A 27,561-nucleotide genomic window follows, 5' to 3' on the forward strand; every position below is an offset into this window, starting at 1 on the left:
AAACCTTTGCTTCAGTTTCCTCAACTGTAAAATGAGGGTAATAACAGCAGCTACCTTGAAGAGCTGCTGTGAGGATCAAATAAGATAATATCTGTTAAATGCCTGGCACGTAGTAGGCACTGTATAAATGCTAACTAGCTAGCTAGCTAGTAGTAGTAATAGTAATATTAGAAGGAGGAGAAAATAGCATAGTAATATGTGAAAACTGCAATGTACAAGTAGAAACAAAAACAGTCTCATTCCTGTGGTGCAGATGAATACATTAAATGAAGTTTTCCATCTGCTACTAATTCTTACTCCCTCTATGCTTTGGGCCACTTTCTTAAGCACTTCAGCCCTCAATTTCTTCATCTTTAAAAGGAGAGGCTTGGACTAGCTGACCTCTGTGGTCCCTTCTAAATCTAAATCTATGATAATAGTAGCTACAAATTATATAGTACTTTAAGATCTGAGGATCTCATGGGATCCTCACAACAACCCTGTGAGGTAGGTGCTATTATTATCCACCTTTTACAGACAAAGAAATTAAGACTGACAGTGGTTAAATGACTTACCCAGGGTCACGCAGCTAATAAACATAGTATCTCATTCAGGATTTGAATTCAGAGGGATCCTGACTCTAAGGTCAGCCCTCTGAGGCCACCTAGCTGTTATGAGCCTATAATACCATATTTACTCTTAATTTTGTCCCTTTTCTTTCTGATTTTCCAAAGAGAGTTGGATTACAAGAAATCGTGTAAATTGTTGTTCCTGATCCCACAATATACATATTTGTGTCTTAATTCACAACCACTTTTGCCTTATTGAAAAACTACTTTTTAAAAAAGGAATTATAGTCAAGAGTTTGTAAAGTTGTGAAGAAGTGTATCTCAAAAGGCGTTTGAGAGAGGGAAAGAAAGGGAAAGCAATTCAAAGTGATTAAAAGGTGGAAGTCACATCTTCATGAAATATTCCAGCTGAGAGGGACCTTGGAAATTGTTTTATCCAGAAAAGGAAAATGATAAATGTTAGAGAAAATGTGGTTAAATTGAGACCCTAAGGCATTGCTGGTGGAGCTGTATACTGATCCAACCATTATGGAGAAAAATTTGGAACTATGCCCAGACAATCAATCTGTGCATACCTTTTGATCCGGCAATACTACTACTAGGTCTGTATCTGAAAGAGATGATTTTAAAAAAAGGAGAAGAATCCACATGTACAAAAATATTTACAGCAGCTCTTTTTGTGATGACAAAGAATTGGAAATTGAGGGAATGTCCATCAACTGGGAATGGCTGAACAAGTTGTGGTTATATGAATGTCATGGAATATTATTGTGCTATAAGAAACGATAAGCAGGTAGATTTCAGAAAACTTTGGAAAGCCTTGCATTAACTGATGCTGAGTGAAGTGAGCAGAACCAGGAGAACATTGTACACGGTAACAGCAACATTGTGTGATGATCAACTATGATAAACTTAGCTCTTCTCAGCAGTACAGTTGTCCAAGAGAATTCCAAAAGACTCATGATGGAAAATGCTATCTACATCCAGAGAAAGAACTAACAGAGTCTGAATGCAGATCAAAGAATACTATTTTCACTTTTGGGGGGAGGATTGGTGGTTCTTTTTCCTTTTGTTCTGGTCTTTTACATGACTAATGTGGGATATGTTTTATATTTTTGCACATATATAACCTATGTCAAATTACCTGCCATCCTGGAGAGGGGGGAAGGGAAGAAGGGAGAAAACTTTGGAACTCAAAATCTTTCAGAAAGTGAATGTTGAAAATTGTCTTCACATATAATTGGAAAATTTAAAAACTGTCTTATCCAACTGCCAGATTTACAACTGAGGAAACTGGAGTGAAGTGACCTGCTCAGGGTCATATAGTAAATTCAAGTTTTAAGTCTAGTGCAAAAAAAAAAAAAGTACCTTTGTTTTAGGGGAAGAACTAGACACCATCTACAAAGACTAGTTTTCCACTCTGTTCTCAGAAGACTAGAGATGCATTAAAAAAATTCCTACAGGAAACACTTTGTTGCCTGGCCAAGTCTATTCATTTTCAGTTATCAGTTTACTATGAAAGATCATCACTGAGAGTCAAGGAAAAATATAAGGGAGACATGGAGAAAAAAAGGAAGGGAAAAAAAGAGCTGGGTGGAATTAAAGACTGAATGTTAACTGGATCTTCCTACTCTCAACACCAAACCAGGAAAAAGAGTAGGCAAAGGCTTTAATTTAACCCCTTCCTTGCCTTGGCACCAAATAAAGCACAACCTTGGCTTTATGCAAATTGTTTTCTAATGGAAGGATAGAAGTATACACCAAACAAGGAAATTTTTTAGTCTAGCCTTGCTATCCTCTTACAGTTTTGTCTGCCTTTGAAATTGACCAATGTTCTTAAAGCCCCAAGGGGACCTTCCTGGCAGCTGTAGTTACTGTTTCAAAACAGAGACTAAAATGTATTTAACTGTTGCTGTTGCTTGCAATTTGTCCTTCCTTCTCGAATCAGATCATGACTCAGGGAGGTAATGCCATGATATGCAAGAGAACTGGATTTAAGTGAGGGAGGGCTGTACAAAGGCACCAGCCTCACTTTCTCCTCTGGAGACTTCTGGGTCCACTGGTCAGATATGGATCAGGACAACTGGAGATGGCCCAGGATGCAGTGGGAGACCTTGACCTTTTCAAGCCAATGTCTTTAACAGGTCTCAGTTTGGCTGAGGCAGTGCCCATTCAGTGACTAAGGCTTAATTAAAAAATGAAGCAAAAAGTGACCAACAACAGTGACCAGAGAGAAGAGAGAAAGAAGAGAAAAAACCAAAAGAAGAAAAAAAAGTTTCAGAGATTAAATTTTACATTGTCTTTGGGCAGCACTCGCAGGTAGGGATGTAATATCCAATGTGAGGAAGGAAGGAAGGAAAGGGAAGGGAAGGGAGGGGAAGGGAAGGGAAGGAAGGCGGGAAGGCAGGCCAATAAATGTTAGTCTTGAAGCACTGAAAACTGGTCCTGGAGTCAGCAGCCCCTGAGTTCACATTCACACATTTGACACTAGCTGTGTGACTTTGGGCAAATCATTTAACCCCAATTGCCTTGTTTTCCCTCCTCCAAAAAACAAACAAACAAAACTTTTGGAATTAAAACGGAGAACTTTCAGGATATTTTACAGCCAAATAGCGGAAGTTCCAAATCTTGATACTAGCAATGTAACTCTGGACAATCCAAATAACCCCTCTATTCCTGGTGTCTCATCTGTAAAATGAGAGAGGTTGGACTTGATTGCCTCTTGAGTCTCTTATTGCTTTTAAATCTATGTTCCCATGATCATTCCTAATATATTTGGATAATCCTATGAAATCAGGTCTATTTCTATAGTGAAAAAAAAAACCATATGGAGTAAGTCCATTTGAAATATATGTAATTTAAAATATTTTAGATGGAAAAATATTCTCATCAAAATATTTTCACAGAACCACATTTACATCACGGGGAATAACAAAATCTGGCAAGACACTCTGGGAAAATGCTAAAAATGGAAAAATGCCTTTTTTTTCACTTATTCTTCTCAAAACTTGGACAAATGTATAAATGGAGAAAATACTTCTGGGTGTACAGTAATGTTAAAAATAAGTAAGAAGTAACATGCATTCTATCTAAAAGCTGGTGTGAAGAATGTAGTATGGAAACAAAAAAAAACAATAAAGCTTTTGTTTAAAAAGTCAAAGTGAACTAAGTGCTTGAGGGATTTCAAACTGGCCCCGGGCTCACATTTCTATAGGCTTTAGATTTTGCAAAGAACTTTTCTTCCAATCCCCATCCCCCAACCCAGTCAGTGGTGCAATGTACATTAGCCAATAGGAAAGCTATACTTAAGTCGAAACAACAAGCTCTTTGACATGCAATTTTCTATTCACTGGCCTATTTGTAGCCTGTTCTACAGCTGGGAGTACTTTAAACAGAAAACCATGCTCATTTTGCTCAATACAATAATCTTAAGATTTATAGACCACTTTTCCTCTTCAAAGCACTTTACAAACATCAGCTAATTAGCGGCCTCTCTTACACCTTGCAAGTTCATTTTTATTACTCCAATTACAAATTAGTTCAATCCTAATGGTAAGCAACTTGTCTGAGGCTCCAGAGAGAGGCAGAACTAAGGTAAAAATTAGGCTACTGGAGGTCTTTGCTCCTAGTCCTGTACTCAGAGCGCTACAGGTTCCTAGTCTCTCACCAGCTACCCTTTCTCCATTAAAAAACAAACATTGCATCTTACAGCTCTGTAAGAAATGATGGATATGATGAATACAGAGAAGTATGGAAAGATCTACATAAACTGGTGAAGAATGAAATCAGCTGAACCTATAAAACAAAATACACGACTACAACAATGTAAACAAGAAAAACCCACCAAAAAAATAAAAAATGAACACTGCAAAATTACAGAGAACAAGCATGGATTGAAAGAAGAGATGTGAAAAGACCCTCCTATCCTACTTCATTAAATATGTCAAGATCCACAATTTTATTGATGTAATTCAGCAGTTTTACTGATTATTTTTTCTTTTTCATTTGTCTTTTAAAATATTATTCATTATATGTAATGGCTTTTGGGGGACAGCTAGATGGCAAAGTGAATAGAGTTGGGAAGACCTGAGTTGAAATCCAGCATCGAACACTAGCTGTGTGACCCTGGGCCAGTGACAACCCTGTTTGCCTCAGTTTCCTCATCTGTAAAATGAGCTGGAGAAAGAAATGGCAGCTTACTCCAGTATCTTTGCCAAGAAAACGCCAAATGGAGTTATGAGTTGGACATGACTGAGTAACAACAAAATTGAAAACTCTATGCATTTGCCATCCTGATAAATAAAACTTAAAAGTGTACCTTCCCACTGAGATGAACTTCATTTTCTTGTGTATCTTGTTTGTACATAGTTTTTTGCATGTTGTCTCTCTGCCGCCGCGGCCCCCCCCCCCCCCCCCCCAATTAAGTTAAATGCTTTTTGAGAAAAGGGACTGATTTTGCTTTTGCTTGTATCCGCATTGCTTAGCATAGTGCCTGGAACCTAGAATGGACCCAATAAATGCTCACAGTAGAATCTGGACACAGTTGGATGGTTTCACCTTTACTAAAATAACAGAAAACTCTGAATGATTCTTTCTGAAGATTTAATTTCAAGATATTTATTTATTTGAGCAATGGAGTTTAGTTACCTTTAAGGTTTTTCAAAAAGTACTGAATGTAAATGGGTGCAGAGTTCCATCAACCATTCCCAGCTTGGCCATCACCATTGCCCACAGAAGGAAACCGTAACTAGCATAATTCCGGGAAATGTCACTTTAACCCACCTGGAGGTAAAAACTCAGAGGCAGGACAGAAGCCTCTCTGCAGGCTTTCGCTCCATGTCTCCCCTGCTTTAAGCCAAGAAGTCTAGAGCACTGAGATCTGAGCACCTCACCAAGGAACCATGGCACAGTTGGAGGAGAGACTTCATGGGATCCCTACATGGCAAAAAACATCAAGGTTCTAAATTCTGTCAAATTTTACAGGGGATGAGCCCTTTCTTTCTCCTCAGTTTTGATCAACTAGATAGCAGTCACAACCAATCAATAAGCATTAACAACTACTTAATTACTACAGTTAGGCACCCTGCTTAAAGCAGACGATACAAAGAAAAATAAACATTTCTGCCCTCAAAGAGCTGAGGGGGGTGGGAGGGACACATAAATAAATATGTAAATTCAAGATGCATACACAGATAATCTTAGAAAGGAAGGCTTAAAATGACTAGGGGGCCTGGGAAAGCCTCCTGCAGAAGCAATCATTGGAAGTGATCTTGAAGAGTCAGAGTTTCTATGAGTCTGAGAGCATTCCAACAACGGACAAGAGCCTTTGCAAAGACAGAAAGACAGGAAGATCATCTGCAAGAAATGGCAACTAGGTTGATATTGTAAGACTTAGAGAGCAGAGAGGGGAGCAAATTGTAGTGACATGGTAAGAAGGGGGCAGATTGTGAAGAACCATCAATACCAAATCGACTTTGCCACTGAAACTGGAGATGACTTAAAAAAAAAAAAAGCCATAATATAGATTTGATCTCCTTCCTTTGGTGTTTGTCTATGGAATTCATATTTTGATGTTTGTCAAGAAGAATATTGATAAAATTGGGGTTTTTTTCTCTTTCTCTTCCTTTTTCTCAATTCTCTATCCAGTTAGCTACTGAGCCCTGCCAATTCTGTAACACTTCTCTAATATTCTCCTTATTTTAATTCTCTCTAGGATTATTGTAAACAGTTCATCATTATCATCCAACTTGGACAGCTCCAGTAATGGCTTACCAAGTTGTTCAGAATCTACTCTTCCCCACTCCAGGTAATCCTTTCACCAAAATAACCCTTCGTATAGAAGGATCTGGCCATGCTATTCATCTGCTCAAAAATCTTCCGTGTCTTCTTCCAACCCTTCCCTGGCCCCCCAAAAAGTTCATACTCTGACTGGCAGCAAAGGACTTTCACAACCTGGTACCATTATAATTCTTACCATTCTGTGCCCCAGCCAGACTGTGCTACTTTCTGCTCTGAGATCATGTTCTGCATCTTTTTCTCAGCTGATAAGTACAAAAGTTCTCCTTTTTCTTCTCCCATCTATTGAATTCTTTTTGCTCAGTCTCAGTACAACTCTTCGTGACCCCATTTGGGGTTTTCTTGGCAAAGAAACTGGAATGATTTGCCATTTCCTATAGCTCATTTTACAGATGAGGAAACTGAGGCAGACAGGTGGAAGTGACTTGCCCAGGGTCACACAGCTAGCGTCTGAGGACAGATTTGAACTCAAGAAGATGAGTCTTCCTGACTCTAGGCCCAGCATTCTATCCCCTGCACCACCTTAGCTGCATTCTTTAAAGAACAAAATATGATACAGTGGAAAAAGCACTGACTGCTAAGTCAGAGGACTTGGCCTCTCAGTTGTTTATGACCTCATGACCTTAGGCTTGTCACTTACTTTTCCTTGGATCCTAGTTTCTATATCTATAAAATGAGGGGGTTGCACTAGAAGGCCTCTGAAGTCCCTTCCATTCTGAGATTCTATAGAATCTGTCTCCTCCATCCTACCTTCTCTGAGCCCCATCTTTTCTCACTATTGCCAGTCATGGACTTACCTTTAATGGATTTTATTGATATGTTTTATATCATCTAGTTTCCCCCTTTGTCTCTCCTCTCAGAGCCATTCCTTGTATATGAAGAATTGTTTATGAATTCATGCAGAGTAAACTAAGCAGAACCAGGTGAACAATTTATGCAACAGCACTATAAAGATATCTCTGAAAGGTTTACATGATCAATGCAGTGACTAAGATTCCAGAGAACCAATAAGCAAAACATGCTACCCACTTCCCAGTGGAGGGGACAGACTCAAGATGCAGATATACATTTTGGACATAACCAATATAGGAATTTGTTTTGCTTTACTAGTCATATTTTTGTTTTTCTTTCAATGTGGGTGGAAAAGAATAAATACTTGTTTATTTCAAATAAAATTTTAAAAAATTTGCTTCACTGCAAACCTAAAAAACCCTGAAGCTTCACATACCTTGTGCTAACACTGAGTATGCTTCATGTTGGGCCTCTCTAATCCTTCCAAACACAGACATAATTTACTGACACAGGCAGTGAAGTCAGAAAGGAGAAAATCAGCTCTTACCTGTAATAAGTCTCAATTTAATGTTACAGAATTTCCCTACCTCCATCTGACCTGCTAATGAGCAGTTAAATTAACTTAAAACCAGGTGACAGGTTTCAAAAGATTAGTTCTCCATCACCAACCCTTAACTAATCAAAAATCGGCTGAATATGAATTGCTAAGAGTCTACTGTAGAAAAGAAAAAGAAACCCTAAGTCAGAATGATTTGAAGACCTTTTCCCCCTAAAAACCTAAACCGACAGTCAGACTTTTTAAGAACAATTTTTCAGAATCCAGTTTATTCACGTGTGAAATGCAAAGATATCTTCTAAGTAGATAAATAAGGTAAGTATACTTTGAGAATCTCTTTAGATCTTTAAGTTACACGGGCAGACAATGAATGAAACTGCCAATCTCTGGATGTGTGACATTGAGCAAATCACAACCTCCCTGGATCTGTTTTCACATTTAAAGAATAAGAACTGAATTTGGTTTTATACTTAAAATTATGCTTAAAAAGTTACCAAAATGTTTCGGTCCCATTTGATCCAGATTCCCACCGCCAGGTATGCATTCAAAAGGTGGTCAGAGTCTTCTAAAAACCAAAATATTCTTTGTTTAGGTCACAAAGAACTAAACACAAAGTAGATGCCCATTAACTGTTGTTTTTCATTTATGTCCTACACTTCGTCACCCTATTTGGGATTTCTTGACAGAGTTAAAGTAGTGGTTTGCCATTTCTTTCTCCAGCTCATTATGCAGATAAGGAAACTGAGGCAAACAGGGTTAAGTGACTTGCCCAGAGTCACACAGCTAGTATGTGTCTGAAGCTGGATTTTCAGGTCTTCCTGACTCCAGGTCCACCACACTCTATCCACTGTGCCATCTAGCTGTTCCACCAACTGATCAGGAAACAATATACACAAAAACAAGAATGTAAGTGGAAAGAACAAAAACAAAAGCAAAAAAAAAAAAAAAGCAACTGAACATTTTCTAATTATAATGACAAAGAACTTTAGTCCTGGGGAAGATTCAGGAAAATTTACCACTCTACTCTTTGCTGGAGTCGGGGATTAGGAGTACAGAATATCAAATATGGTATTGCCCTTGGCTGGTACATTGGATTTACTTAACTGCCCTCTCAAAAAACCTGTTACAAGGGATGGTTCCCTGATGAGGGGATAGAAGAGGAAAAGAATATATTTGAAAATGTAAGTGAAATAAAAACAAAAGATAGCACTAAAATTTTTCTTTAAAATAGGAATGGGCCTCGAAGATCCATCTGAGCTCTATAACCTATGCTCCTAAATACTGCCTAGTCTTAAAAAAAAAAATTTAAAATTACTGTTTCAATATTAGGAACATGCAAAAAAAATTTTTTTTTGAAAACCATTAAATCTACCACCCACACAGTAACCTTTAATTAAGCACTTTGTCATAACTTCCCAACAAGACTGTAGGTTTATCTATATTAAACATTTCACATCCTCATAGCACTTCTATAGCTAGTGCTGCGTTCATGGTAGCTGTTTAATGCATACTTCACTGATATGCAGTATATGAATTTTAAACAGACCTTGATACTTTCAAGGTTTGCTTGTTCTTACTACAACCTGAATTTAGTTAATATTTTCTGAGTGGATGCCTTAATTTCCTACCGTGACATGTTTTTCTTTTGAAAAAGATTTTTGTTTTCTTGCACTGGTATCTAAAACAAAAGTTAATCAAATTTTGTGTTTGTGATTTTGGATAACACAGTACATAAAACGATGGTGTAAATCCTGTGGCCTGCTGAAAGCAGGGCTCAATTTGCATTAAACACAAACAACAGGAAATGACTCATATGATTTTATTTTACTACTAAAACAGATTCACATCAGGATACACAATTTTGGTGTATATCAGAAACATGTTAGCGAGCTATATAAAGGGGGTAGTAAAGCATTTTATTTTTAACAATGTTTATTATAGATTCCATTTTACAAATGCTAGATGAAATATATACAAAAGCTAGACATTAAATATACAAAAGTTGTATAAAGCAGGTAATATTATACAAGAGGCATAACCTAGTAGGAAGTTTAAATATAACATATCAGGAAAATGAATTAACATTCATGAACTGGAAAGTCGTTCTGTGGAGAAATGCTGTATAGTTAGGTATTATCAAAGGTAATAGTAATGGAAACTATGCTAGCATATAACTTCACTTACTTTTTAAATCCCTTCAAATAATAGGAAATCAAAGTACTTTTTCATAAAAGCACATCTTAATGTTCAAAAGAACATAAATAGTTATCAACTTAAAATTAAATAAGTGAAGTATATACAGTTTTAGCCTGACTATGATAAAAATTCAAAATTAACACCTCAATTATACAGCATATTTCTAAACTTGTACTAGAATATCTCAGAAAATGACAGATTTTATACAACATTGAATTTTAGTTTTTGAAAAATTAAGAACTCTGGTTTTAAAAGGCATACACATAACAATGGATTTATTTTATCATTTAATCAGATTCAATGTTCAAATAGTTCCTTATTTCCAAATCTATCTTTTTTTCATTCAACTAACCTAAACAAATAAAAGTCCTCTTAAAATTGGATTACTAAGTACTCCTTTAGTTATAACCAAAATATTAATGAACTACTGATTTTTATTTCTATTTTAAGATACCATTTCCTTAATCTTAAAGAATTGTTTGGTCTCACTGAAGTTGGAAGGAATGAAACGCAAAAGTCTCTGATACAAATAATAATACAATCTAGATGTCTGAAAAGTTACTTTAATATTGTTTTTTATATGTAGAATATTTTGTGAAAATCGTATTTATTTGGCTTTTTTGAATCAATATATTAATGTCATACTATTATCAGAAGAGAAGTCTTATTTCTGGGCAATATCCTCAGTTTTCAGGTCACAGTTATATTTCTATTGATTGATACCTCAAAGGAGTTATAAAAATTTTAGTTCCAGAGTTGACCACTAACGTGTATCTTTATTTAGAAAGTTGTGCTAAGCATAGAATGGTGTAATTATTTGGTAAAACAACTTATCACATGAGCATCAGTTTTGTCTGACAACTTTAGTTTATAATAGATCCAGCCCCAACCTACTCGCGTTCTATCTTGTAATTACAAGCCATCATTACATTTTGTAATCCATATCAATGAAAACTGAAATTTCTTGATTGATTTGAACAGACAGACTTCACAGAAACAAGTCTCCCTAAAAAGAAGAGGCACCTAAACAAATAATGGGCTGTGCAACAGTCCTTTCTCAAAACAAATAAATGATTAGGAATTTAAATAGTTTTACAAGAAGTTTTTTTTCCCAGATAGCACTATAAAAATAAGTAAAATTATACAAAATTCCAATATGCTCTTTGTAGATGTTAATGTGAAAATGGCAATCTTGTTAAGTTTTGGTTAAGTTTTATTTAGTGTAGCATAGTGGAAAAAGCAATGGATTTCGAGAAAGAAAAGTTTTGCCCACTTACTATCAAATATTACCTTTAGCAAATCACTTAACTGACAAGGGCTCTTAGATTTCTCATCTATAAAATGGATTGCAGTAAAGGATCTCTAAGGCCCCTTCCAAGTCCTCTCTTTACCTAGTGCTACATTTCATTCACTTTCTAAAACTGTTTGTAGATGTTTCCTTGACAGTTTCATTTAAATTATAGTTTCAGAAATGTGAACCTTCAAGTTCTAGGGGAGAACAGACGGTGAGAGAAGGATTTAAGTGCTTAAAATCCATTAAAAGTAAATTTTAAGATGAACTATCTGTTTTGCACCAAGTAAATGTCATCCTAAGCAAATTCTTAGCATTAAAAAAATACTCCTAGTTCGGAAATTATACTATCAAAACCTACATGAACAAGTTGAAAATTTGGGCTTCATGTCAGAGTAACGGTTCCATGTGGTACTTCACATCCCCATCTGTAGATCGGCAAAGTTGTAGAAGCTGTCAACGTCTCCGGAAGCCGTTACCTTATTTTCTGATACAAATATCTATTTTAAATTTAAAAGAGACAAATATTAATAGTAAATGAACACAAAATATCGTTACAGAACCTAGTCAAATATTCTGCTGCCCTTTAAATACAATCATAAGATTCATTCAAGGTAATATCCAAACATTCAAGTCTCCTAAAACTGATATATTACACTTCCAGCAGCAGCAAATTAAATGTCAAAGTTTTAAAAAGTACCATTATGAAAATCTTCATTAAATAAAATTAGAACATTTATAAAAGCAGACTTCAAAATGCATGATTTCTTCTAAGCTGCTATGGCTTTTGGTGTATATAAAAAGCTCTCATGCTGTACTACAAAGAGCAGGTTAGTCCTAGATTTTAATCCTGGCACAATCACTACATGTCTTAGTTAACTAGTCACTTAACCATTCTTTTTCTCTTTAACACCTGCTCTCTCAATGCCCAGACTGTTAAGAAAAATGAGGTTACAGAGATGCGAAAGCAGCTAGGCAAGCATGAAGTCCTTCCCGACTCCATACACAGACATCTTGAGTTTTAAATTTCTCCCCACTAAAATCTGTGTATGCACCCACTTAAATGGTTAATGCTTAAAAAGAAAAGGTTCTATTAAGGAAATCTTAAATCACAAGTCAGAGTGACAACAATCTATCAATGTGTACACTTCAATAGATTTGTGATCTCTTGAATTTGAATGTCCCCTCCAGTAAAGCTGATTGAAATTCACGTGTTTTTTCCATCCTGTGTGACTTTGTCCCTGTTTTTGTAAGTTTTCTATAGTATTTCCTAATAACTAGAAAATATTCACATATAATTATTTATATGTATCTCTCCAAACTGTGGCATATTAAATACATCACTACTCCAAGTAGAGCAAAATTATTAGTAGTAGGTTGGAGAATCTAGTGCACTATGGCATACTGATTTTTCTCAATGCAAACATTTTCATGAAATGCAGAAACTTTAAAAGTATTTGATGGTTCTTAGTAGGGAGAATTGGTAATCAAACCAAAATAACGTAGCACATTAAAGTTTGCAAAATACTTTGTTCACAATCATTCTGTGAGGAATACCTTCATTTTTACAAATGAGGAGACTAAGGATCTGAGCTATTAAATTATATGCCCATGGGTCACACAGTTCATGAAGTGAGACTCAAACCTAAATCTCTTTGCAAAGAAAAATAAATGTAAATAGTAGATGTAGGGATTTTTATAGTTATCTTTTAATGTTTTATAAATGCTTTAAAATTTTTTTCTACCAGTTACTTCCCAATAAATCCCTATACTTTCTCATAACCATGAAAGGAAAAACAGTTCAACAAAACAAAGCAGCAAATGTAACATACATGCATATTTTTTTAGGACATTAAAAAATCTAAAAGGATGGCAGCAAATCATGGTTATCATTAATTTTCATGAAGATCTAAATTGGTGAAAAATTAAAAGTGGATTATTTTAAAAGATGTAAGCAATAATTAGAGTTAGACTAAGGAAATGTGGACTTGCAGATATGCTAGGGGTATTTGCTTAAATAAAGAGGAAAGTGTCTTAAAATATTTAACTAATCAAGTTGGTAAGTTAATGTCATACACTGTCAATAAGAACACTCGATTTAGAGTCAGAAGGACCTCACTAGATTCAACTCTAGGATCTACTACTTTCTTGTGACCTTGGGCAAACCATTTAATTTAATGTCTCTGGTCTCAGTTTATTCATCTGTTAAATTACCAGCTCGAAGGTCCCAGAGAGCTTTAAATTGCTGAATAAAACATAAAAGCTCTTTTAAAATGTCAATAATGGTGTTTCCAAAGTACCCAACAGTACTTAGAAATAGTTTTTTTCCCCCTATTCAAAGAAAATAAAATGTTTGAAATCTAAAATCCAGCATTGAAAAGGATAATGAGTAATGGACTTGAAATCAAATCTCCTGCACTCTGGTCCTGGCTTGTACCCACTTACTATTTCTATTACATTGAGAGAGTCCCTTTCCCTTCTTTGGACCTCATGTTACCCAGGTGTTAAATGAAGGAGCTGGACAAGATATCTTCCCTCTGGCTCAAGAGTTCTTAACCTAGAGTTTATGAACTTGTTTTTTTAATACTGTGATAACCACATTTCAATAGAATGTTTCTTTTTATAGAATGAGAACGTTTTCTTTTTTATAGTGCTCTATATTATATTTTGTATATTTCAAATCATGATTCTGAGGAGTCCATAAGCTTCCCCAAACTGCCCAAGGAGTCCTGGACACCCACAAAAATGGTCAAGAGCACTTGCTCATGTTCTGATTCTTCACCCTAACATTCAAGACTCTCCATCACCAGCTACTTCGACGCTAATCAAGATTCAGACTTCCTATTTTGCTAGAACATATAATTATTCTTGCCTTTGTTCATAATATTACCCCTAATTTTTGACCAGAAAACATTCTCCCTCATTTGCCTTTACTAGAAAGCCCTACTTATTCTACAAAGCCCAGATAAAATTGCATTTCTTCATGAAAATTTGTAGGACAACTATAGCCATTCACACTTACCATTGCCCTGGACATAAGTACCTTTTTCTTATTATAATTTATCATACATTTTAGCTTTAAATTTACTACCACTTACTGTTCCCTTGCTGAAGAACAGTTCCTTCAAATGCCCTATCACCAATGTAATAGTCTTACATTTCTCCTCTAAGTCCTTAGCACATACTAAATTTTCAATAACTATCTGATGAACTGAATCTATTATTAATTTACTTCCTAAATCATTTATTTATAGGTAATACAAAGGTAAACTTCAGCTTGGCTCCTTTCCAATGATCAAAATTTCAAATCAGGAAAGTTTGGAATCATTTCTGAGATTTTTGCTTATCTGAAGTAATATTAGTATTCACCTAGTGTGAGGAAAATTGTGTGAACAAAAATTTTAACTGAACTATAAACATGCTAAGTCTATTATTTCATACAATTTTCAAAAGGCACTGTGAGGCAGCTGATAGACAGCTAATCCCAAAGCTAGAAGACTTGGGTTCAAGTCCTACTCACAATAGCTACGTGGTCCCTGAGCAAGTCACTTAATCTCATAATGCTCTGGGAAAACTCAGAGACTACAAGATGCAGAGAAAGTGATGACTTTTCCTGGTGGAATAATTTACTCAACCAGGGAGTTCCCTATATTAAAATTTTCAAGTACAATCCTTATTCCTATCTTCCTACAATCTGATACAATTTCTCACCTTGGTCCCATTGAACACATCATTTATGATGAGTTGGCATCCTTCTACTGAACCATCTCCATTAAACTCCAAAGCAATAACAGGACCTAGAAGAAAACCAAAGAACTATTTTATTAATGAAAGGTACTTAATAAATATACTAAAATTAGCTTTTCTTCTCTTCCCTAAGGGAAATGTGCAGCACTTTTGGGGGTCAAGGCAAGAGAAAAGTGGTTGAAAAGGTATGAAGGATGATTACATGGCTAAGGCTTCTTGTATTTCTCCCTTCAAATAATTAAGGAAGAAATATATATAAAATGCTTTGCAAACACTGAAGTCTTTATAAATATTAGCTAATATTATTACTACATTTACAGTAGGCAGTAAAACATGGCAAGCAACTTCCATGATGTGGTAGAACTAGTGGTACATTAAGTAATCCTAGGCTTGAATTTGTGGAAGATATAAAAAATGCCCAGATGTCTCTAGTAAAATCAGATACTATAGAAGGTACCATAGGAAAAAAGAATAGTGGGGAGAGTTACCCATAATCCAGAAAAAAAAAAGGAAGATTAGAAACAAACAGCACTTATGACTTTCATGCCTTCCATGTACCAATGTACTGAATACAAGTAATAATCACACATTTGAAACTTTAACATATTAAGATAAATAGAATCTCACAATGCTGGCAGGAAGGAACTAATGACTGATAAATATTAAGATAAAGATTTTATGTTGGATTCAAATCCTAAGTCTACTCACAAGTCTGTGTGACCTCCTCTGGTCCTTTTTCTTCTTTATAAAATGAGGAGGTTGTACTAGATGGCTTCTAAGGTTCCCTTTCAGCTTTAAATATATGATACTAAATATGATTTAAAATGGAATGGGAAAGGGAAAGTTAGGTGGCACAGAGATAGAGCACCAGCCCTGAAATAAGGAGGACCTGAGTTCAAATCCAGCCTCAGACACTTTCTAGTTGTGTAAACTGGGCAAGTCACTTAAAGTATATGCCTACCCTCCCAAAAAGGAGTGGGAAAATAGCAGTCTTTGGAAACAGACAATCCTGAGGAAGAAGCACAACAGAGAGCATGTAGGGTGAGGATAAAAGAAGAGAAAAATAATTCTCTTCCTCCAGCATAAGCTCCATGCGGGCAGGGTTTGTGTCTTACTGAATATTCCCGTTACTCTACGTGTTTAGTGCAGTATTATACACATAGCAGACATTTAGTAAAAAACTGATATCACTGTAGGAGCATATTAGAACCAATCCAATTAGAGAGGACATGGCTGACACTTTTCTAATACAGATCATAAAGCTGCTACAAAAAAAAGATACACTGTAGTAACAGCAGACTTCAATTCTTAAGATATCTGCTCAAAGTCTCACGGTGCTAGAAATATCTAGTACCTGACAAATTCTTCACCTAGCCTTACTAAAATTTCATCTCCTGCAACAATTTTTCCTAACTCTAAAAAGGGAAGACTGCTTAACTGGGATGAGAGATACTTAAAAAACTCTTGACAATGCAATCTTAAATTATCCCAACAAGAAAGAAAAAGAGAAATGTCCAAAACTAACAATTGCCTCCCCTCACCCCCAAAATCTCCACTGTGGCTTGCACAGATAGGGAGCTCTCTGAAGAGCTCAGGTCTTAAATGGATGAGTACAAAGGCTAAAAGGATATCGCACAAAGGGCCAGCAGCTAGCACAGTGACAACAACAAACAGGTGTTGAACAAATATGTGTTGAAATGAAGAATGAATACTAAAAGATTGGCATGAACCTGTAAGAATTGTGTCAGGAAGTTTACAATTATTAGCTGAAGATTTTGTAAAACTTTAACGTCATTAAAAACAGCTTTATTTAGGTATATTCAGAACAAGGAAGGCCCATTCTGCTCTGGGTGGGAAACATAAACAGATGACAGAATCACTCAATTCCTGTTTTGCTTCTGTCTTTTCTACCAAGAAAAATGATCTGCACAATGAAAAGGTCAGACAAATATAATTAAGTTTAAAAGAAAATCAATTCTAGTTACGAAAAATAATAAATTAGAGCAGATGTAACTATGAAGCTATTGTGAATCTAAAAAGAATTATGGAGAAATTTAGTGATGTCACAAGACCAAGACAAGCAAATGACACAATTTCCAAAATAGGCTAAAAGGTAGATTTTAAAAGCTAGAACTTCTAGCTTGACTGACATCAACCCCCGGAAAATTATTAAACAGATAGTCTCTGAACACATGGAAAGCAGTGATCACTAGATATCAGTTCACTAAGAACAAATCACGCTAACCTAAACTAACCTCATTTCCTTTTTGACAGGTTTATTACACAGATCAGGGAACAATACAAGATGCATTGTAATTTGATGTCTGGAAGCAATGTGACAACGCTCTTATACTGTAGCAGATAAATGGGAGACGTGGGATGGTTAATAGTATAAATGAGTGCATTTTACATCTGGATGAACAACTATCCCCAAAGAGTCCTGATTAATGGGAGAATATCAACCCAGTTTCTAGTGGAGTGAGGCAGGATTCTAGTCTCAGCTTTCCTGTTTGACATTTTTATCAATAACTTGGATAGAAATAAACAGTGTGCTTATCACATTCACAGATGACAGAAACTTGGGAGGAAAAGCTAACATATCAGATGATGAGCAGGATTTATAATAAACAGACAAAGTCTTCTGATTAGATTTATTTTTAAAAATTATTCTATTTTTAAGTCACATTCATTTCTGAATATACTTTTCTCCTATGCAGAGACAGCTTTTATAATAGAGATTTAAAAAGAAAAAGAGCAATTCAGCAAAACTAACAAAATGTGGACTGTGTATGACAGTGCATGCAATACTCCTTTTCTATAGTCCCCTATGTCTGTAATAAAGGGGAGGGACTTTTTTCTTAACCCTTCTCTCTTCTGCTTAATTTTATTTTTAAATTCACTAGAGAAGTACAAGAAGGGGAAAATCTGACTTAACAGCACTTAATAAAAATGACTTAGGGGTTTTAGCTGACAGTCTAAGTCAAAAACATACATATGTCTTCTCCCCGACAAAAAATCCTAATGCTATCTTATGTAACATTAATGGAAGCATGTTGTCTAAAAGGAAAGAGACAAAAAAACTACTCTATTCTGCACTGATTCAACTACATCTGAAGTATTCTTTTCAGTAGTATGTGCCACATTTTAAAAGGGCTACTGACAAATCAGAGTGTATCCAAAGAAAAGTAACCAAGGTGATAATGGTTTGAACTGTCACATAATGAATAGTTGTTCTCTAGAAAAGAGATCGGAAAATAAGAACCAATGAGTAGAAGGCAGGGTGAGACAGATTCTGAGCCACCATAAGGAAGAGGCAACCCATTTCATTACTGGATATCTCAGATTATAAATGATCAAGAAAAGGCTGAAAAGTTTAAACTAAATGATCTTCCAACTTTAAGACTCTATGATTCTATGACTAAATCGCTTTATTTTCTGACCATACCCATAAAACTGTTCATTTCAGAAAATGGGAAAAAAAGTTGTGTTTTTTTTTAAATCAAAGCTATTATAACCAGCTCTTAATTATGCATGAGCAGATTACTCCCGTCAGCCTCAAGCCTCCAACCACCTTGACATGCCTTGGTCCACCCTACACCAGGCACCAAAAAGGTAATTACTGTCTGAAAGAATGCCTCCAAGCCTGGTCTCAGATAGCTTTCCAAAGTCATATAATTTTTTTGTCTTCTCTTTGATAGTACCTACCTCTCTTTTTTCTCCTATTATCATGAATAATAAAAGATGACTGTGCTTAAAATTCTACTATAAAGGCTTACTTATACTTTCTATTACAATTTCTGTATTTCACTAAGTTCATTTTAGTTTCAAATTGAACTTGTCATGACTGGTGTCAAATTCTTAGCCAGAGTGTAATTATGAGCTGGCCAAAGAAAATATGTTCAATTTAATTCTACATGCATTTTTATGAGTACTCACTATGTGCCAAGCGTTGCAATAGGCACTGTGAAACATAAAAACAATATACAAGACAATTTCTGCCCTCAAGGAGTTCATAATCTTGTTGGAAAGACAAGCCTTGTACACATGAAATGATTAGGGAACAATGCAAAACAGAATGTAATTAACCACTGCACTGTAGTGAAGTATCAAAGCATATGGTACTGACAAGAACTATGTGTTGTCTGGATAAAAATAGTTAAGGTTTACAAATTTGTTGGTGTTGGTTTCCTGGAGGGGAAGCTAGAAATGAACATTTGACTAGAGAGAGAAGAGACAGAAAAGACTACAAAAACCTGCAAATATATATATTCTGTATATTTCAGACTAAGTATATTTTTTATAAAGTGAGAATAGGACAAGACTTTCAGATAATACTGTATCAGGGAGCTTAGTTTCTTACGTCACAATTTTAAAATGCTATACCAAAGTATAACTTTGCATAGTGTTATAAAAGTCAATATCCTATTCCCTTCCCTTAAAGAAATTGGACTAGCTTTGCTAGAAAGACAACGAAGGTATCAAAACAATCTTGACATTAGCTGGGACATTAACTTCCTAGCCATCAAACAGCATAGAAAAGCCTACCCAAAACCAGTTGGTACCTTTAAAAGTCCTGAGGCCTCCCGAGTCATCACTCTCCCCTTTGGTAATCACACCCTCCTGCTATATCCAAAGCCTCCAAGAAAAATATGAATTGGTCTCAGGCCACGGAAGAACTCAAAAAAGATTCTGAAAGTCAAATAACAGAAGTACAGGAAAAATTGGGAAGAGAAATGAGAGTGATGCAAGAAAATCATGAAAAACAAGTCAACTGCTTGCAAAAAGGGGACCCAAAAAATGATGAAGAAAATAACACCTTAAAAAACAAACTAACCCAAATGGCAAAAGAGATCCAAAAAGCCAATGAGGAGAAGAATGCCTTAAAAAAGCAGAACTGGCCAAATGGAAAAGGAGGTCTAAAAGCTCACTGGAGAAAACAAATCCTTAAAAATTAGAATGGAGCAGATGGAAGCTAATGACTTTGTGGAAAATAAAGAAATTATAAAACAAAACCAAAAGAATGAAAAAATAGAAGACAATGTGAAATATCTCATTGGAAAAACAACTGACCCAGAAAACAGATCCAGGAAAGACAATTTTAAAATTATGGGACCACCTGAAAGCCATGATCAAAAAAAGAGCCTAGACATCACCTTTCAAGAAATTATCAAGGAAAACTGCACTTATCTTCTAGAACCAGAGACTAAAATAATATTGAAAGAATCCACCAATCACCTCTTGAAAGAGACCCCAAAGAAAAACTCCTAGGAATACTGTAACCAAATTCCAGAGTTCCCAGGTCAAGAAGAAAATATTGCAAACAGCCAGAAAGAAAAAAATTCAAGTATTGTGGAAACACAATCAGGATAACACAAGATCTAGCAGCTTCCACATTAAGGGACTGGAGAGCTTGAAATATGATATTCCAGAGGTCAAAGGAGCTAGGATTAAAACCAAGAATCACCTACCCAGCAAAACTGAGTATAATCCTTCAGCAGGAAAAATGGTCATTCAATGAAACAGAGGATTTTCAAGAATTCTTGATGAAAAGACCAGAGCTGAATAGAAAATCTGACTTTCAAACACAAGAATCAAGAGAAGCACGAAAAGGTAAACAGGAAACAGAAAAAGGTAAACAGAAATCATAAGGGACTTACTAAAGTTGAACTGTTTACATTCCTACATGGGAAGATCATATTTGTAACCCTTAAGAGTTTTCTCAGTATTAGGGTAGATGGAGGGATTTTACACACACAAACACACACAAAGGGCACAGGGTGAATTGAATATGAAGGGATGATATCTTAAAAAATGAAATTAAGGGGTGAGAGAGGAACATACTGGGAGGAGAAAAGAAGTAACAGAATGGGGTAAATTATCACTCACATAAAAGAGGCAAGAAAAAGCTTTTACAAGGGAGGGGAAGAGGGGAGAAGTGAGAGGGAATGGGTGAACCTTACCCTCATCGAATTTGACATAAGGAGGGAATAACATGCACACTCAATTGGGTATGAAAATCTGTCTTACCCTACAGCAAAGTAGGGGCGAAGGGGATAAGGGAGGGCGGGGATGATAGAAGGGAAGGTAAAAGGGAGGAGGGGGTAATTAGAAGTAAACACTTTTGAGGAGCAACAGGGTCAAAAGAGAGAATAAAATAAATGGGGGGGGGGCAAGATGGGAGGGAGGGAAATATATAGTCTTTCACAACATGACTTATGGAAATGTTTTGCATAACTACCTTTGTATAACCTATAATCGAACTGCTTGCCTTCTCAATGGGGGTGGGTGGGCAGGGAGGAAGGGAGATAATTTGAAACTCAAGAGTTTTAAAAACAAATGTTAAAAATCCAACTGAGGTTGAAAACTACATTCAACTGGGAAATAAGACATACAGGCAACGAGGTATGGAAATCTGTCTTGCCCTATAAGAAAACGGAGAGGAAAGGGATGGGGGAGTTGGTAGAAGGTGGGGACAGATTGGGGGAAGGGGTAGGTAATCAGAATGCATGCCATCTTGGGGTGGAGGAAGAGGAGAGATGGGGAGAAAATGTGGAAGTCAAAATCTTGTGGAAGTGAATGATGAAAACTTGAAAACTAAAAATTAATTTTAAAAATAAATTTTAAAATATGAGAAAACACTCCATTTATTTGTAAAATTTTTGTAGAGAGTGATATGATAGTTAAGAAAGCTGAAAATTAGTGTAACCACATGGCAACAATTGTACATTACAATGATTAGTTTTTCATCAAGAAGATGTATTTAAAGGATCACACTGCATTCTACCAGCCATAAAGCAACAGTTTAAGGAGGGTTCCTTTTCTCTCAGAGAAACTAAACAGAATGAACTATTTACATTAGGTAATAAAAGGAAAAGAACCAGTAAAACTGAATGCCTGACAGTCAACTTAGGAGACAGACCTGGGTTCAAGTTTCATCTCTGACACCCTGGCTGAAAGACCCTGGACAGAACACATAAGCTCAAGATGCCCTAAACAATTCTCTCAGGACTTTAAGTTGATGATCTCCATTGGCATAAGAGGGAGTTTCTTCATCAAGAAGTCTCTATACCAGTAAAATCATCACCACTCTCACCACCACCACACTCACTTTCCTCATCCCCATCCCATAAATAGCAGTTTATTGACACAGAGTATTTTATGTACATAGTCTTACTCATACAAGCAAATGGGGTTTGGGGGTTGTTGGATTTTTATTTTTGCACAGTGACAAAAAAGCAAAGATATAAGATATATAATCAGAGAAAAAGAAAAGACGGTTTAAAAAATTCAACCTGGTTTTTAATCGGAAAATACTTCAGAGGATGGGAGAATTGCAGATAGTCTTTCAAGGAGAGGAGGAAAGAGACAGTGAATTGGGAAAGTGAAGGCAATCTTAAATAAAAGCATCATGAAAAAAAGTTCTAAGTTGAGTGTTTGCCTCATCAAATGAAAATGGTAGCAGGGTTTTGATGCTCATACAACAAATAAATAATTGGGTTAAAAGGAAGAGGTTGATTGTGAATTGAGGGTTTTCAGAACCACTCAGAGTGGGAGGAAAGTCTGAACTGACAGAGAAATAGAATATGATTTTAAAAAGCATCCCTACAGGGCAATACAGTAAATGCTTTCAAAGAAAGCCAGAAACTTCTCACTTAAATTTCCTGTTTACTATTGGAGGAGGAAGGATTTCAGTACTATAAGCATAAGCACGCGCGTGCGTGCGTGTTACCTAGGTCCTCAAAATTCACATAAATAAATCTGTTACCTTCTGAAATAGACTACAATAAACTTTTTATAACTTTATTTACCAAAAGTGTTCAATTTTCAATAAATGAAGGGAAAGATCTCAACAATCACTATTATTTCATAAACAAATGAGAAAGCTTTAAAGATGCCTATAGCCCTTAAGAGAAATGATTATATCTTATTTTTCAGTCTTATCTATTTGTCAAGTGATCATTTTTGAAGCCACTGCTCTTAATTTCTTAAAAAGTTATTTCAATATGGAAATAAAAGGATCACTGACCATGTTTCTGATAATATGTTAAATTTCTCTAAAAGTATCTATGTCTAAATGTTTGATAAGTGGAAAGAAAAAAGTATTACCCAGAAAAAGTGTGCATGGACTGTTTCTGATACACTTAGCCCTTCACAACAATGCAAGGACCTAAAAACATTCCCAAACAATTCTTGAGGCAAAATGCCATCTACATCCAGAGAAAGAACTATGGAATTGAAACACAGAATGAAGCAGACCATTTTCTCTTATGCTATGTTTTGGTTTGGTTTTTCTCATGGTTTCTCCCATTTGTTTTAATTCTTCCATGCAACCATGACGAATGTGAAAATGTGTTTAATAAGAATGTATGTGGTATCCCCAAGAGATCAAAAAAAATGGGAAAGGGTCCCACATGTACAAAAATATTTATAGCAGCACTCTTTGTAGTTGCCAAAAACTGGAAGTCAAGGGAATGCCCATCAGTTGGGGAATGGCTGAATAAATTATGGTATATGAAAGTAATGGAGTACTATTGTGCCATAAGAAATGATGAACAAGAAGACTTCAGAAAGGCCTGGAAGGACTTATATGATCTGATGCTGAGTGAAAGGAGCAGAACCAGGAGAACTTTGTGCACAGCAACGATCACAGTGTGTGAGAGTTTTTCTGGTAGACTTGGAATTTCGTAATAATGCAAGAACTCATTTAAAAAAAAAAAAATCCCAATCGGGGTTTTCTAAGGCAAAATGCCTTCCACACTCAGAGAAAGAAATATGGAAGTCATTCACAGAATGTAGCAGATCATGTATGTTTGTGTGTGTGTGTGCTTTTGTGTATCATGTTTTGATTTGTTATATCATTTCTTCCATTTATTTTAGTTCGACTACATAGCATGACTATAGTGAAAACATACTCAGTAGGAAAGTATATGTAGAACCTATACAGAATTGTATGCTGTTGTGGGGAGGGAGGGGGGTGGTGAGGGGGTAGTGAGGGGTAAGTGTGGAGGGATAAAATCTTAATTTTATGGCAGTGATTGTAAAACATTAAAAAATAATAATAAAATTAAATTAAAAATAAAAAGAATGTATGTGTACAACCCATATAAAATTGCACACCTTCTTGGAGAGGGAGGGGGAAGAGGGGTGAGAAAATTTAAAACTTATGTGACTGTTGAAAACTGAAAACTTATAAATTAAATTTTAAAAAAGAAAAAGGTATTACCTTTAAAGCATAATATCAAATCATCTTTATTTCTTAAAGTGATTCTTATTTTATCTTTTTGCCTACTCACATTAGAATATTAAAAATTAACTTCAGGCATTTATCATTAGCTCTCCTAAAAGAATTAAAATTATAACCACTTTCCTACAAAAAAAGCTGCTAATATATAATCAAATTTGTTTTTACTTCTAACAGACAAGAAATAATTCCTTACTAATGTTAGTAGTTCTTGAATCAGCTTTCTGCGCAAAGTCAAACCACCAACTTGCTAGAACAAAAATCAAAATTCACATACACTAGAAGGATAAAAAAATTTTTAAAAAGGTTGCACACAATTTAAAAAACTCCAACCTAACCTCTGTTGCTGTTGCCTAAAAATGGGGAAGAGATGGCAAAACTGGATATCAACCCAAGTTATTCTAACCATTTCCTAATTCAACTACTGCAATTCAATTGTCATATTAAAGAAAACAAAAAAGACTAGAACCTACTCCAATTAGCAATGACTTCTTTGCAAAGCAGAGAGACAATGTACCCAAGTGCAACACTGATCAAGATCAGAAACTTATCTGTAGAAATCTTACAAATAAAGATGGTGCAAGATTGTGAGCAGTATCATTTAACAAAACTGAGAAACAGTGGCAGGTAGAACAAGTTTGAATAAAGCTTGGTGAAAAAGTGTTGGAGTTTTCTGTTCTTTTTTTTTGGGGGGGGGGGGGGGGGGGTGTTGCACTGACACTAATTGTGAGGAGTCACCTAACCAGCTCAGACTTTCCTCATGGTTTGCTAAATTAGCTGAGACTCCCAATTATTTTGACCAAGATAGGAAATGGGACTGGAGTAAAAGAATTTTCCCAGACTAGCCCTTCTTAGTGTTTATTTGATAAACTGGATCTGACGTGATCTTTCTTCTTCAGTTATCTCTGAAATGTAAATCTTACAAGTGTATCTGAGACTTTTTCCTTTTGTTGGTTGTAAATTCCTTTTCTCCTTTCTAACAGCTATAAATCCAAACATATCTTTTCCTTTCTTTCCCCTTGTACTTTTTCCTTTTTGAAAATTTTTTTCCTCTGATGTAATTGAAGACAATATAAGCTTTAGGAAATCTCTGTTCATTGCTCAGTTAATTAAGAACTCTGAGCCTATGCTGAAACATATAATAAACCTGGGTTTTACCTCCTAGATCTCTCTGTGTTGATTGCATCAATTAGCAGGAGTACCTACACAGGAATCCATGGACATTTCCATGTTAAGACATTATAAAACATCCTGAGGGCATGTAAAGATGAAACCAAAAGGACAATAAACAGAAGAAAATGGAAAAGATTTATAAAAATTGTTTTAGTAAGTTTTTTTTTAAACCATCAAAAAAGTAGGAGCCACCACATCTGGGCACAAATGTGGCTTCTGCCTGCTTGATCTCCATTCTACATGTTGACCCAGAGAAAGTTAAAATGGTACTTATTCTAGACCAGGCATAATTCAGAACACTGCAGTAATTAAGGTTCAGGACTAGAATTCAATGACATCCTTGCGGACTAGAAAAAAAGGCTATAAAAACAACTTTAAGATTTTAAAAGTATACAACTGACATTTTTTAAAAAAAAATTAATCATCTCTGCCACCACATTCACCAACTCCTACTACATCATACTGAGTGGAACAGTCTCAAAAATTTCACAGGTAGACTTTCCACCACTAAAACAGCCAAAACAATTTTCACCTTAAAAATTTTAAGTCTAGTGTAAAACTAGATTGGAGAAGAGGTTTAATATAAAGTAATAAAAATATAAAAACGAAACAAAAGAACTATCTAAAAGTACTGTTCCTACAGTAGGGGTAAGTAATATCATTCAGAACAGATTAAAAGCACCAGGATGACCAAGGCCTATTGCCAAGATTATCAAACTCAGGGTACCGATTAACATCTCCAGTGCCCACAGCAATTCTTGTCACAGGTCTACGTAATATGCAACAAGGTAGCTAAGAGGGCATAAAAAGCTTCTTGAATGCAACCGTCCCAGGACCAGAGTTGCCATAATCTGGTCCCTTCAGTGTTCTCTAGCCCAACGGCCAAAATCTTTCCTTCCTTGGGAGCTCCATCAGGGCATAATAGCAAATTTTAGTTTCTTTAAGGGCCCCATATTGAGAGACTACCTCCTTTATCTGTGAGTATTGAATTAAGACTCTCTCCACTTATGTATAGGGACTCAAAATTACCAATGTCAGTTAAAAGGATTCCTTTTCTTCCAGGAGAACTGTCATTTACTATGATTACAAAAATAAAGTTTCAACTCCCCTAGATGAATAAAAAACCAAATTTCTCTAAATAATTCCACTCATGTTATCCCAAATACTTTCTAGGAAGGAGCCATCCAAACCATTTCAGGGGAAAGAAAATCTGTCAATTAAAGGGGACCTGACCTATTGCACAAGTTGTATACAGCTCTCTAGGGGAACAGAAACTTCCAGACCTAGGTGACATGCATAGAAGATGATATGTGAAAGGAATGGAGATGGTTAACTGGAATCTATCTAAAAAATCCATCCTGGATAAGGAATATCTGCATCCAAGAAATTGCTAGACGAGAGAGAGCCCTCCCATTTCTTGAAGTAGTGCTGATTTGTTAAAGAGAGTGGGAGGTAGGACATACCTAACCCCAAAATTCAGGAGTGTGAAGATGAAGCTGTAGTTTTAAATGTCCACTCCAGAATTTAATGACACCACTTGCCTGAAAATAGTACAGTGAATAGAAAACCAAGTAAATACAAAGGCAACAGGCTGAGTCTCAGACCCTCTTTAGGGAAAAATAGGTCCTCTGATCAAAGGCAGTTGCAAGTGGGCCCATAAGAAGCAGTCTTATGTTCCAGAAGAGCTTTGATGGTGGCAGCCACAATAAAGGACTTAGTGTATTCTGAAAAGCAACAACTGCATTAAGTACAAACCTCTTGTCCTCAGAGGGAGGAAAACAGCCAAGACAATCAATTTTCCAATAACAAGCAGGTCAAGAACCATGTGGAATCGTAGCATACAGATCTTTCAAAGTTAGCCACTCCAATTGGCGTAAGAAACATCTTTCAGCAGAAATAGTTGCACAGTCCTCAGTTAAGGGGAGCAGATGGTCCTATACCCATTCCAACACTGCATCATGACTCCCATATCCATGCTGATCATGGACTCAGTTCTTCATCTGTGTTCTTATAAGAGTTCTTCCTATAAAGGTTAAGTAACTTTGTTATTCAGTTTAGCAGAGGTCATATGATGCCTCTAATGGGACTTAATGTGCCCTAAAAGCTGTTGTATATTGAAAAGTTATCAAGAAAATTCCTCCATTACTCCTGGACCTAAAGTAAAGAGCCCCGAATTGCATTATTTTGTTGTCTCCATGCCTGAGATCACTCAACCAAACCT

The 27,561-nt window shown here is 35.8% G+C and overlaps 1 protein-coding gene across 5 annotated transcripts in view; it reads right to left on the reverse strand.

Annotated features, from left to right (window-relative positions):
* Positions 1–27,561, reverse strand: part of RP2 (RP2 activator of ARL3 GTPase) — a 76,455-nt gene that overhangs the window by 11,942 nt on the left and 36,952 nt on the right. For 3 of the 5 annotated variants that reach the window (XM_072614547.1, XM_072614546.1, XM_072614545.1), the window contains exons 4-5: positions 14,891–14,976; positions 9,496–11,679 (exon numbers count right to left, since the gene is read on the reverse strand). In XM_072614547.1, the coding sequence (XP_072470648.1) occupies positions 11,596–11,679; positions 14,891–14,976 (170 nt within the window). In that variant the 3' untranslated portion in view covers positions 9,496–11,595. Of the gene's footprint in view, positions 1–8,186; positions 8,258–9,495; positions 11,680–14,890; positions 14,977–27,561 lie in introns of those variants that run through there. The other 2 variants (XR_011968150.1, XR_011968149.1) reach the window with 2 other exon arrangements.

The sequence above is a fragment of the Notamacropus eugenii genome, chromosome 5 (genome assembly GCF_028372415.1).
Source record: "Notamacropus eugenii isolate mMacEug1 chromosome 5, mMacEug1.pri_v2, whole genome shotgun sequence".
In the NCBI taxonomy this organism is placed as follows: Eukaryota; Metazoa; Chordata; class Mammalia; order Diprotodontia; family Macropodidae; genus Notamacropus; species Notamacropus eugenii.